The sequence below is a fragment of the Convolutriloba macropyga genome, chromosome 3 (genome assembly GCF_964194025.1).
Source record: "Convolutriloba macropyga chromosome 3, txConMacr16.3, whole genome shotgun sequence".
Lineage (NCBI taxonomy): Eukaryota > Metazoa > Xenacoelomorpha > Acoela > Convolutidae > Convolutriloba > Convolutriloba macropyga.
The window spans coordinates 54,480,430-54,493,159 of NC_134470.1; the positions used below are offsets into that span (position 1 = coordinate 54,480,430).

Genomic DNA, 12,730 nt, shown 5'->3' on the forward strand with positions numbered 1-12,730 from the left:
AGATTAAGATAGCTGATAACAATTTTGTTCTGATGGAGACCAAATGAATCGCAGCAATTTTGGATATCAGAACCCATTAATGTAAATGGTGTCATTTGAAAAAAGCACTGCTAAGATTGCTTTGAAAATACTTTTGACATCCCGAGATTTGTTTTTGCTGTCGTGCGGTACTCTTGCATGGGGATCATTGAAATGAAGATGAACTTGCAAAAATACACCTTGTGAGCTTTCAAAGCTTCGTTTTTGTTATGACTACGTCATTCTGTTTTTCATCGATTATGATACGGACCGAGATCTGAATCAGACAACGATGCACCAACTCAATTAAAGCAAATATTTTCAGTCGATTGTGATCCACAGATAACTAGTTTTTGGTATATTGAATTAAGTATTGCTGAACTATAATTGTTTCAGAACGAGGTTAGTGTAATGTTTTCTTGTCCTTACACTCGATCGTAAGGAAGTGCGGATAAAAACCTTTTTTTGATCATTCAAAATACGACTAATGATAGGTTAATTGTTGGTGTAATTTTTCAAATAAACGCAAGTTCAAAGTGTTTTTGAATATAAATAAATGTAATATACAAAACCCTTACGTTATATCAAAATAAATTCCTTGAACAGTTATGGACTGATTTTGACCCTTCATCTTGCGAATCTATTCCGATCACTATAATGGGTGACTAAACCTAAATTACCCTCATCATAGCAACAGATCACAGCACTTTCAACCAATTGATCTTTGCCTGCACTGGCAGCGGAGGTCCTGCAGCAACAAAAGCTCTCAAATTGCATCTAAGATAGGCGAAAACCGCAGGGAACCGTACGCTGATGTTCTATCCCGCATTTGGACCAAAATAAGCTTCACTATCCTTCGAAGCTGTTTTCTCTGCCTGCGAGGATAGGTCGCTGCGAAGAAATGAACCCACCGAAAATTCATCATCCGCCTTTGTTCGTGAGGGACGGCTCCTCGAGAATTTTCCTACTAACTCTTGAGCTTAGAAATAAGGCACCCCAAGTTATATCATTGTTCAATAAAGAAATATTTTGCAACATCAACTAGAAATATAAGCATAAGTTCTCTGGGTCTTTCACGTTCTAGCCCCCCAGCTTAGTGGTCACTGGTCAGATAATCTATATCCCCCAATCATGGTAATGGGGGGGGGTGCTATAATGGGCCCAGTTCTCTGATGCGTTGTATTTATACTGTTTTAATCAGTTCTGTTCGATCAACTGTGTAGATTATACGGATAACTACAGTTTACTTTTTTTCACTCAATCAGTAGTTTTAACAAAAGCTATATATCTACCAAAAACATAAGTCTGTATATACAGAAAATAAGACCGTTATTGGTTAAATTAGGCCGTGAGGAATTGCTATAATCATTGACTGGCCTTGTGGAAACCCATTGTTTTTCAGATTTTGTCAATATAATTTACAATGTTGTCTCGCGCGGATTATATCGATTCAAAGGTTCACATGGCTTTGAAAGCATCAGCTAAAGGCAAATTATTATACAATGCTAACGATGAAATAGATTTGTTGATTGATCGCTTCCAATCCTTTCATACGACCAACTATCGGACGAGAATTGACAAAGGGAGCCTCGAGTCGTATAGCCGGCTCATGTCAGGTGACAACGATTTGCGAGTCCATAATCACAAACAGAATCTGAAAACTTCACTTCATCGAGAATCGTTGAAAGCAACATTCGAAGTACGCCGTTTGAGAAACGCTAATTTCGTTTCCAATGAGTACGAGGTGAGTCAAAATTACCTTGGAGTCTTGTTGCTTTATAATAAATGACAAATTGAATAGATTGTCTTAAGAAATTTTTCAGAAACAAGGGCAAGAATTTCAAGCTGACAAACAGAAGGCTTTCGCAGACTTTAATGCATGTCAAAGCAGAAAACTGCAGGAAAAGTTGGAGAGTGCTGAAACTGAATCTGCTGCGAATCTGCTAAAAAGAGTTCAAAACCATAAATCAACGAAGGCTATTGGTAAGTGTTACGCACTGATTTTTAGTGTTCCTCATGGTATTTTCTGAGGTTAATATTAGAGGTAATTAACTTGAATAATTGGCATTTTACAAGGAATTATTTAGATGTTTCACAGTGCGATTTTTAGCAGATATATTTTGAATAAAGTTAGCTAATAGCCTTTTATTGAGCGGTTCGAATGCGTGATATATCCACTAGTTTGCCTTGTATTTTAAAGCTTTAATCGTTCGCAATTTAGCTCTAAGGAAGCCTGATTTAACTTAGTTATTTATAAAGATTTTTCCAATTCGATCTTTAATTATTTCAACAAGAATTAATCAAAAATTATTAGTAAGAAGTTTTCAAGTTCTATCAAGTTTTAAATGATATTGATCAACTGATTGTCAGGCTGGTTCTCCGGTGATCTGGAGATCGTGGGTTCCGCAGGGGTGTACCTTGAGTTGTATTGGTCTTTTGCAAATATTTACTGATCTACAAGTTGGGCAATTTCCGGCTTTTGTACGTCTCTTGATGTTTGTTAAGTACATATACAAGTTCCGTATTAGCACCTACTTTATTAGAATAATTACTTCACCAAGTACATAATCTCTCATGAAGTTATTTACTAATTATGTGAATTTATCTTCAAGAAACTCAAAAAAGTAAATATTGAGGCTTTTAGGCACTTGATATGTTTATCAGTAAACTGTCAATCTGCGGTTGTTTTTCGTAAACATAAACAAATTAGGGGTTACAGGCCTAGATGGAAATACTGGCTATATATGGCCTTGAGATCTACCTGAATATGAACTTATTTATCGCACTTATTTATGGATATTTAAAGGAAAATCATCACGTAACTATGAGGGACGAAATAGGGGCGTCTACAGGACTTTAAAATTTTCCATGAAAATTTTGAGGAACTGGGTTTTTACAATTTTGTTTTCTATACAACATATAATCTGCACGAATATAAGAGGATACACATGTTTTTGTTGGAGCCACCCAATTTGTGTTTTCTTAGAAAAGAGTTTTGAACGAAAGCATTAAAGTTAAAGACAATTAAAGAAGTTAAAAGAGATAAAGTTTAAGTTAAGACAAATTGAGATAAAAGTTAAGGTGAACAAAGTTAAGGCAAGAGTTAAGGTTGTTCAGGAACATTTAAGAGGTTAAAATGCGCTGATTCAAAATAAATTGTTGAGAATATAAGATAAAGTTAAGATTGAGAGGAGGTGTTGAGATTAGCACTGAGAATATTCATGGTTATTTCGCTGAATAATAGCTCTAAACTTTGAATGAAATAGAAGAAGTATACTGGTTGAATGAATGGCTTAAAGCACTGGTTAATTTCTGGGATTGAAGCACTGTTTGATTAGGACACTTAGAAGGAAAACAATGTATGAAGGGATACTTGATCAGTTAAAGGATTAATACTTGTCGAACTGTATAAGACTTTCAAGGACTCAAATTATGCCTTCCTCCCGGGATGAAGCTTGGTTATCTAGTTCATCTTCTGTGTTGAATCGGTTCATGGTGTTGAGTGACATGGTAGAAGTTGCAGGCATGGAATTTCGTCTGTGATTTCGTTTGAGGGTTGCCATGTCTTCTGGCGATATAACTGTTGGCGGTGTCTTGAGTTGTTTCGCGAGGTTTGAGACTACATCTGCTTTCAGATATTTTGGTACGGAGACCACTGGATTAAGCGGTAAATTTGTTCCATTAAGCTTCATGAAGTTTCGCACCATTCGTCGTACAAAGGCTACTTTATGGTATAAATACATGAAGAGGATATGTAAGGCTAAGTTTCCAATAAAGACAATGATTGTTAACGAGAGAGAAAGCTTGATTGGGACAATTTGTCAATTAGTGCTGGCTTGAATGATTTCATTTCGGTGGTAATTGGCTTTGCTATGTGGTCTAATGATTCGGTTGATAACTTTCTATTTGGATAAATGAATTCTGTTTTAACTTTCTTCAATAAATCGAGATTTGCATCAGTACTTGATTCGTATTTTGGTAGCTCGTTGATGTTGGGTACTGAGTCAATTAAATGTGCTAGTGGATCAGGTAATTTCACATTTATTCTTTTTGCTGGAAGGTACTGACAATTTTGTATATCAGCTCTAATTTTAATGTGATCACTGAACATTGTGTCCACATTTTAATGTGATTAAACAGATGTTACAACCCTTATGAGGAATATTGGTTCGTCGGCCATTTTCGTCCGTACCAAACTAACTAAGGGTAAAATCACTTGAAGCTGATGTGAGTAGCCATATTCCGTATCCAAGATTCTGTGCTCGTTCTGGTCTGGGTAACACAACCTTCTCTGTGTCACATACTTTCAATGCTGTAATGGCTTGATGAAACTTGAGGGTTGCTAGGCACGAGGAGAATCCAAGGTGGGTTTCTCTTGTCTCGTGACAGATTCGGTATCGTGGCGATCCAAGGCAGTTGTCGTACTGGGATGTCGTCAGTACTGTTGTCTCCATCTGTCCTTCTGAGATTGCTAAGTATTCTCCCTCAAATACCCATTGTAAGGCATCAACTGAGTCCTTCTGAGGCATAGGGATTACATTTGCACGATAAACTTTAAACACTGTCTTGCTAGAGGCTTGGGGAATGGCTAATGTCAGTAAAAGTCCGTCTTCTACTGTTGAAATCTCTTGTACGAGTTTCGCATCGTAATACGAAAGTATTTCAGTCATGGCTATTGTCAAAGTTAAACGACCTGGGGCGTTCTTTTGGCTATCATGGACTGCATCAAGGATCTTAACTAATGATTTACGAGGTACTAAAGAGATTGGAAGACGTTTATCAAGTAAAGTGGGAATAGCATTAATAACATTAATCCGAAAAGAATATAAAGCTGCACGATAACTTTTAATGTCTACATAAAGTGTAAGAAGTAATGATGCTGCTCTGTCAAAATTAAAGTTGAGTTGTTGTTGTATTGCTTGATTATCCATACAGGTTGCTTTTGCATTCAGATTGTGATATTCAATTGCGAATTTTTCCTCAACTAGTTTCCAGTTTCTGTTCTGGTTTTCTTGCGTTTGGTTTTGAACTTTGTAAACTTTTGCAAGTTCGTCAGCAACTAGAAAGAATTTCTGATCTGTTCGGGCAACGATTTCCATGACAGTTGTTAAGGCTATTAAAACTGTTGGCTAATCGATCGATGTTTTCAGCATTTTGAGAAGTTCATTGGCAAGAGCCAAAAATTCCTGTATTTCCACCGCATCCGCCGCTGCTCATTGCTATTCCTGGACTGAAGAGTCCAATTCCAGCGGCTGCTATAGCAAGCGGGGCGGCTCTCTTTTGTCGAATTCGGGGGTCTTCTTCGACTCTGGTAAGGAGTTTTTCGGTTTCGTTCCGCAGTTTGAAGCCCTCATTTTGCGGCTTCAATTGCTTCATTAAGTTTTTTGTGTAAATCCAATCAACGTTGAATACAGCTGTTTGATGTATGTAGTACTGTATGTAGTATTACTAAACGCTGATTCAGTAACCCATTTTGTCGAGAGTTCGTGAAGTAGTCTCTAATTGGTGTCGTACTGTGAAATTATGGCGGGGAAATGGAACTAAGAACTCCGCTTTTATGAACATATAATCTGCACGAATATAAGAGGATACACATGTTTTTGTTGGAGCCACCCAATTTGTGTTTTCTTAGAAAAGAGTTTTGAACGAAAGCATTAAAGTTAAAGACAATTAAAGAAGTTAAAAGAGATAAAGTTTAAGTTAAGACAAATTGAGATAAAAGTTAAGGTGAACAAAGTTAAGGCAAGAGTTAAGGTTGTTCAGGAACATTTAAGAGGTTAAAATGCGCTGATTCAAAATAAATTGTTGAGAATATAAGATAAAGTTAAGATTGAGAGGAGGTGTTGAGATTAGCACTGAGAATATTCATGGTTATTTCGCTGAATAATAGCTCTAAACTTTGAATGAAATAGAAGAAGTATACTGGTTGAATGAATGGCTTAAAGCACTGGTTAATTTCTGGGATTGAAGCACTGTTTGATTAGGACACTTAGAAGGAAAACAATGTATGAAGGGATACTTGATCAGTTAAAGGATTAATACTTGTCGAACTGTATAAGACTTTCAAGGACTCAAATTATGCCTTCCTCCCGGGATGAAGCTTGGTTATCTAGTTCATCTTCTGTGTTGAATCGGTTCATGGTGTTGAGTGACATGGTAGAAGTTGCAGGCATGGAATTTCGTCTGTGATTTCGTTTGAGGGTTGCCATGTCTTCTGGCGATATAACTGTTGGCGGTGTCTTGAGTTGTTTCGCGAGGTTTGAGACTACATCTGCTTTCAGATATTTTGGTACGGAGACCACTGGATTAAGCGGTAAATTTGTTCCATTAAGCTTCATGAAGTTTCGCACCATTCGTCGTACAAAGGCTACTTTATGGTATAAATACATGAAGAGGAGGATATGTAAGGCTAAGTTTCCAATAAAGACAATGATTGTTAACGAGAGAGAAAGCTTGATTGGGACAGTTTGTCAATTAGTGCTGGCTTGAATGATTTCATTTCGGTGGTAATTGGCTTTGCTATGTGGTCTAATGATTCGGTTGATAACTTTCTATTTGGATAAATGAATTCTGTTTTAACTTTCTTCAATAAATCGAGATTTGCATCAGTACTTGATTCGTATTTTGGTAGCTCGTTGATGTTGGGTACTGAGTCAATTAAATGTGCTAGTGGATCAGGTAATTTCACATTTATTCTTTTTGCTGGAAGGTACTGACAATTTTGTATATCAGCTCTAATTTTAATGTGATCACTGAACATTGTCCACATTTTAATGTGATTAAACAGATGTTACAACCCTTATGAGGAATATTGGTTCGTCGGCCATTCTCGTCCGTACCAAACTAACTAAGGGTAAAATCACTTGAAGCTGATGTGAGTAGCCATATTCCGTATCCAAGATTCTGTGCTCGTTCTGGTCTGGGTAACACAACCTTCTCTGTGTCACATACTTTCAATGCTGTAATGGCTTGATGAAACTTGAGGGTTGCTAGGCACGAGGAGAATCCAAGGTGGGTTTCTCTTGTCTCGTGACAGATTCGGTATCGTGGCGATCCAAGGCAGTTGTCGTACTGGGATGTCGTCAGTACTGTTGTCTCCATCTGTCCTTCTGAGATTGCTAAGTATTCTCCCTCAAATACCCATTGTAAGGCATCAACTGAGTCCTTCTGAGGCATAGGGATTACATTTGCACGATAAACTTTAAACACTGTCTTGCTAGAGGCTTGGGGAATGGCTAATGTCAGTAAAAGTCCGTCTTCTACTGTTGAAATCTCTTGTACGAGTTTCGCATCGTAATACGAAAGTATTTCAGTCATGGCTATTGTCAAATTTAAACGACCTGGGGCGTTCTTTTGGCTATCATGGACTGCATCAAGGATCTTAACTAATGATTTACGAGGTACTAAAGAGATTGGAAGACGTTTATCAAGTAAAGTGGGAATAGCATTAATAACATTAATCCGAAAAGAAAATAAAGCTGCACGATAACTTTTAATGTCTACATAAAGTGTAAGAAGTAATGATGCTGCTCTGTCAAAATTAAAGTTGAGTTGTTGTTGTATTGCTTGATTATCCATACAGGTTGCTTTTGCATTCAGATTGTGATATTCAATTGCGAATTTTTCCTCAACTAGTTTCCAGTTTCTGTTCTGGTTTTCTTGCGTTTGGTTTTGAACTTTGTAAACTTTTGCAAGTTCGTCAGCAACTAGAAAGAATTTCTGATCTGTTCGGGCAACGATTTCCATGACAGTTGTTAAGGCTATTAAAACTGTTGGCTAATCGATCGATGTTTTCAGCATTTTGAGAAGTTCATTGGCAAGAGCCAAAAATTCCTGTATTTCCACCGCATCCGCCGCTGCTCATTGCTATTCCTGGACTGAAGAGTCCAATTCCAGCGGCTGCTATAGCAAGCGGGGCGGCTCTCTTTTGTCGAATTCGGGGGTCTTCTTCGACTCTGGTAAGGAGTTTTTCGGTTTCGTTCCGCAGTTTGAAGCCCTCATTTTGCGGCTTCAATTGCTTCATTAAGTTTTTTGTGTAAATCCAATCAACGTTGAATACAGCTGTTTGATGTATGTAGTACTGTATGTAGTATTACTAAACGCTGATTCAGTAACCCATTTTGTCGAGAGTTCGTGAAGTAGTCTCTAATTGGTGTCGTACTGTGAAATTATGGCGGGGAAATGGAACTAAGAACTCCGCTTTTATGAACTTCTCAGTGATAAGGATCTTTCCTTCCTTGTGAAAGATTATTCCTTGGGCCAGTGCTTCTGTGTTAATTGGCGTCTCAAACGTGGGGCCGAAAACGACGAGATTTATGACGAATGTAAGTAACATTTTCGTATTTCAATAATAACAACTATGTTTCAGGACAATCTTCTGCTGATGTGGCTCTTCTGGGCGTTCAACTGGTTTCTGTTTGGCTTTCCGTTGCTTATTTACTCATTTACTTAATGTACTCAGGCTTTTGGATCTAATTTTCTCAATTTGGCACTTGTTTATGTGGTATTTATGCGTCTCAGGTGATTTTACATGCTGTAGTGTAGTTGTTTGATTGAATATTGGGTGTGTGGTTATGGGGTAGTGGTTAGGGGGGTAAAATTTTGCAGTATTTACATACATTTTTTTGCTCACAATATTGCACCATGTGTTTTAATATTACTGTTTCAACCCTTATTATTGGTTGTTGTACAAATGGGACCAGGTATGTTGGCAGGAACGCAGTTCACTGGTCTAGATTAAAGCATCCCAATTGTAATATGACAGCAGTAGATAATGTAGTTATTGACAGTGGGAGTGGTGGTGGGACTGAGTGGTGGATTAATATTATATTAGTATTCTTCATATTATCATCAGTATCTGTGTTGTTGGGAGTGTGGGCAAATCGAAGGAGGAGGAGGAGAAGGGAAGTGAAGGAAGCGGAGGGAGTTGTCGGGGAAGATGCAGTGTAACCTTTTGTTTAATATTATTGTATTTAATTATTTTCATAGCTGTAATATTATGTAATATTTATATGACTGTGTAAGGGACTATTAAACTAACTGTAGTATTGTAATTTTAGATGTAATATCGACTGGTGCTACTAATATACTTCTCACATGGTGCTAGTATTATGGTAGTAATTAGTATATATCAAACTTGTTTTGTGGGAGAGAATAAGGGCGTAAGTAGGGGATAAAGGACAATTAGTGAGGCTTTGAGAATAAGTAAATGTCTGTAAAGGGCGTAATTGTTTGTTGAGAGTGTTGGTGTGTGTTTTGCAGCGTGTTTTTTTAACAATTAGTGGTCGGTATAGCATGGCATTTAAACGTCCTTAGCATTAGTTGCATAATTTGTTCAACTTGTGTGATTTCATTCAGATGATTGTTCATTTTGCACTTTTCAGATTGACTTTTAGCTTGCTTAAATAATAGTTTTACTCAATTTTCGGACTTTCATATACTTGGTGTTACATGGATGTTGCTCAGTATGAAGATTTTCTGTCTTTCTTGCGAAGTACATCGCTTCCTGAGGCTGAATGGGCGTATCCACCGTTTGTGAAGTCATTTGAGGATCGAAAAGTTTATCGAGCAAGGTCAGAACACTTGAGACTGAGGACAAAGAATGTGGGGACATCTGAGTTGACCGTTAATCGTGAGGTATTGATGTATAGGGTTGAAGTCAAGGTGGACGGTGTTATGCAGGTTCAGGAGAAGGAAAATCCAACGCAGCAGATTGTGACTCAGGAATTGGCTCCTCTTCATGTCGGGTTCAGTGCTTCAACAGAGCACACGACTCCTGTGAGGACTCAAGTCGAAAGCTGCTGGGTTCTTCTTTCCGTTTTCACAGGGTGGTCAGCAGGCCGGTGTATAATAATTTTATGTTTATATGTATTTTTCTGGAGTTTTTGTATTTTTTATTAGTCGTATAGATGTTTTTGCGTGTTATTTAGATCCAATCGTGAGTTTGTGCCATGTTTCGTGAAGAAGATGGGCAGCAAAGAGGTGCAATGTACCTTTTTCCGTGCGAATCTTCGCGCAAAGGTGTGTACTGAGTTGGTACGAGTTTTATAATGACATTTACGCTGAGTTTGTGGACGTGGTAGCATAATGTGTGTGCATAGCGCTTGGCTATTGTGGCTAAGATGTGTTCGCCTGGGTTCTCTGAACTTGTGAAACACCAGTTAGGATACTTTGTGTCTGAATATGAGATTGCTGAGAGTAAAGACAATGGTTCATTGGCCGAGTTCTGGGTATGTTGTACTTTCAATGCGTGGTAATTCGGATACATTCAGATGTAGCGAGATGGTATTTGGGGTTTTGTTGTTTAGTTTGTCGGTATGGCGTATTTCCTCGGATGCAATGTCAACATCTATTGGCAGTATAATGAGGAAATGGGGGGCGGCTGGGTATGCTGCAAGCATTCTGTTAATGCTAAAGCCACCGTTCCTGCTGTACTGATACAGCGCATCGGGAAATTTATCGACAATGAGTATCGGTACCATTGTGAACAGATTGTGGACTTTCCTAAGTGAGTATTTATTGGTTTTTTTGCAAAGTTAGTCGAATTTTAGTGCAATTTTGAGGCAGTTTATTCATTTTCATGTCATTTATTCAGGTTGGATGAAGCTGAGGGGTACGTGACTCGTTCTAGTCGGACAAGGGGTCTAGCCGTTCAGAGTACTAGTGGTGGCGGTACTGTTGCTGAGGATAGCGCCGATGAGGATTGACTAGTGTCTGTGCAATTGTTTTCATCATGTAGCCTAGTTTCATTTATTGGTGAGTTTTTACTTATTATCTATCAATTATAACTTTGATGATTGGCTTTTTCTGGTGGAACTAATAGCTGTGGTGCATTTGAGCATGTGGTAATGTCCTTGTGACATTGTGTAGCTATATAATGACAAATCTGTGAGCGAACAAGAATGGTGATATAATGGTTTTTTCCGTTTTTGAGCATTAACCTTGCTTTACTTGTGAAATATTGAACATGGACTGGTTCTAAGGGTTCTAGACGATTACCCTTGTTGTTAGTAACAGTTGTGTGCGATACGAGTTGATTTGGAAGAGTATTTGGTACTAATTTTTACATATAATTTTTTCGTAATTTAGGTCATTTTTCCGCATCAAGACAGGTGGTACATATATGTGAATTATTCAATTTTTGTTGAACTTTTGGCATTTTTTTGGCTTGGCCCACACGGTAGACATCGGTGGGGAACAACTATGTTATAAAATCAGGTTTTGGAACACTTTTTGATCAACTTTTTGAGTCATGTTTGAGAAGTCGAAAAATGCGAAATTTCAGGCAGCCCGCCGTCACGCGATTTTTAAATTGCTCCAATCGAGCTTAAAACTGGCAGATCGCTTCAGCGGCCTAAAAATCCCCTCAGCCCTAAAAATTTTGGCGTAATTTGAGAATTTTTCACAAAGTTATGACTATTTTTGTGAACTGAACCTGGCTATTTTTGAATCGTCAAATTTGGAGTTTAATAAGTCATCACTGTTCATACATTATCAATACTGGATGGTTAAAATGGTACTCTCTGTGTCTGGTACTAGTGTTTATTACTGAATGATGGTATTTGAAGCTGTTTGTCAGGTCAGAACATTGATTTTTAAGTTCAAAATGCTAATTTTCAGGCATGATTTTTCCACTAATCGAGCTTTTTCAAGACATATATCGGTCTGGTGGTGCTCTAGTGGCCTAAATCTGGTGCTATCAACTGATACTGGTATCTGTGGCTATCAGGGGTAGCATTTTGGTAACTTTGAAGATGATTAACATGTGATTTGTTCTAGTTTTTCTGTGAAATTTGCTAGATTTTTGCTTATGGTACGTCATGTTTGGTGCATAAGTTGACATAGGTTGAAGACTATTGACTTTAAACGGTAATTTATGCTTTTCTGTGACATTGTATGGGTTTATTAGGCTTGGAAAACTACTAGAGAGACTGAATATTGGATATGGGCTCATAAGTCGGCTGTTTGATACTTTTTCTGGTCTAAATCTGGCTCTATTTTGACTAAATTGAGAAAAGTTTTGTAGGTTTCAGTTTTTTGCTATTATTTCAACCTTTTTTTCTTAACAATTTTCAATATTTTTGATATGAGCATGTAAAGCTTGAGCATGCGAATGTTTTAAGTTAATAATATTAGGTTTTCGATTAATTTTTTTGGATTTTATGAACATGTTCGTGAATTTTCAGAAAGTCTTCAAAAACAGGCAGCCCAGCGTCAAGCGATTTTTAAAATGCTTGGATCGGGCTCAAAATTTTTGAATCGCTTTCTCAGCTTAAAAAACCTGCAGAGCAAAAATTTGGGCGGTTGCAACCATTTTTTAAAACGAGTTATAATGTTTTTGCTGCGGTGAACCTGGGTTTTTTTGAAAAGGCTCAGGTAGAGGATAGGTTATTGGCCATGAGGTTTTGTAAAACTTGTTCAAATTGGTTCATATGGCTATGGTTGGACTGCTCATGAGTAGGACTAACTGAATTAACAATAGTATCAGGAATATTGGGGTACTAAGTTGCATTTTTGATCACTTTTTGCGAGAATTGCATTCAATTTTTTTTGTGATTTTCGGTTCTTTGGCAGTCTTTTCTCAGCTTATATTGGCACTAGGGGGCTGTGAGTGCATATTCGGAGAATTATAGATGTGGGAGTGCTGATGGTATGTTTAGTCTTGTCAGAAAGCAATATTTTCGATTCTAGTGGGAAATAACTGAATTTCTGG

General features: G+C 37.7%; 1 protein-coding gene across 1 annotated transcript in view; it reads left to right on the plus strand.

Annotated features, from left to right (window-relative positions):
* Nucleotides 1-1,424: 1,424 nt before the first annotated feature.
* Nucleotides 1,425-12,730, plus strand: part of LOC142336286 (uncharacterized) — a 45,318-nt gene continuing 34,012 nt past the window's right edge. Inside the window, exons 1-2 of the mRNA XM_075384998.1 lie at nucleotides 1,425-1,762; nucleotides 1,842-2,001. Coding sequence (XP_075241113.1) covers nucleotides 1,442-1,762; nucleotides 1,842-2,001 — 481 coding nt within the window. The 5' untranslated portion in view covers nucleotides 1,425-1,441. The remainder of the gene's footprint in view (nucleotides 1,763-1,841; nucleotides 2,002-12,730) is intronic.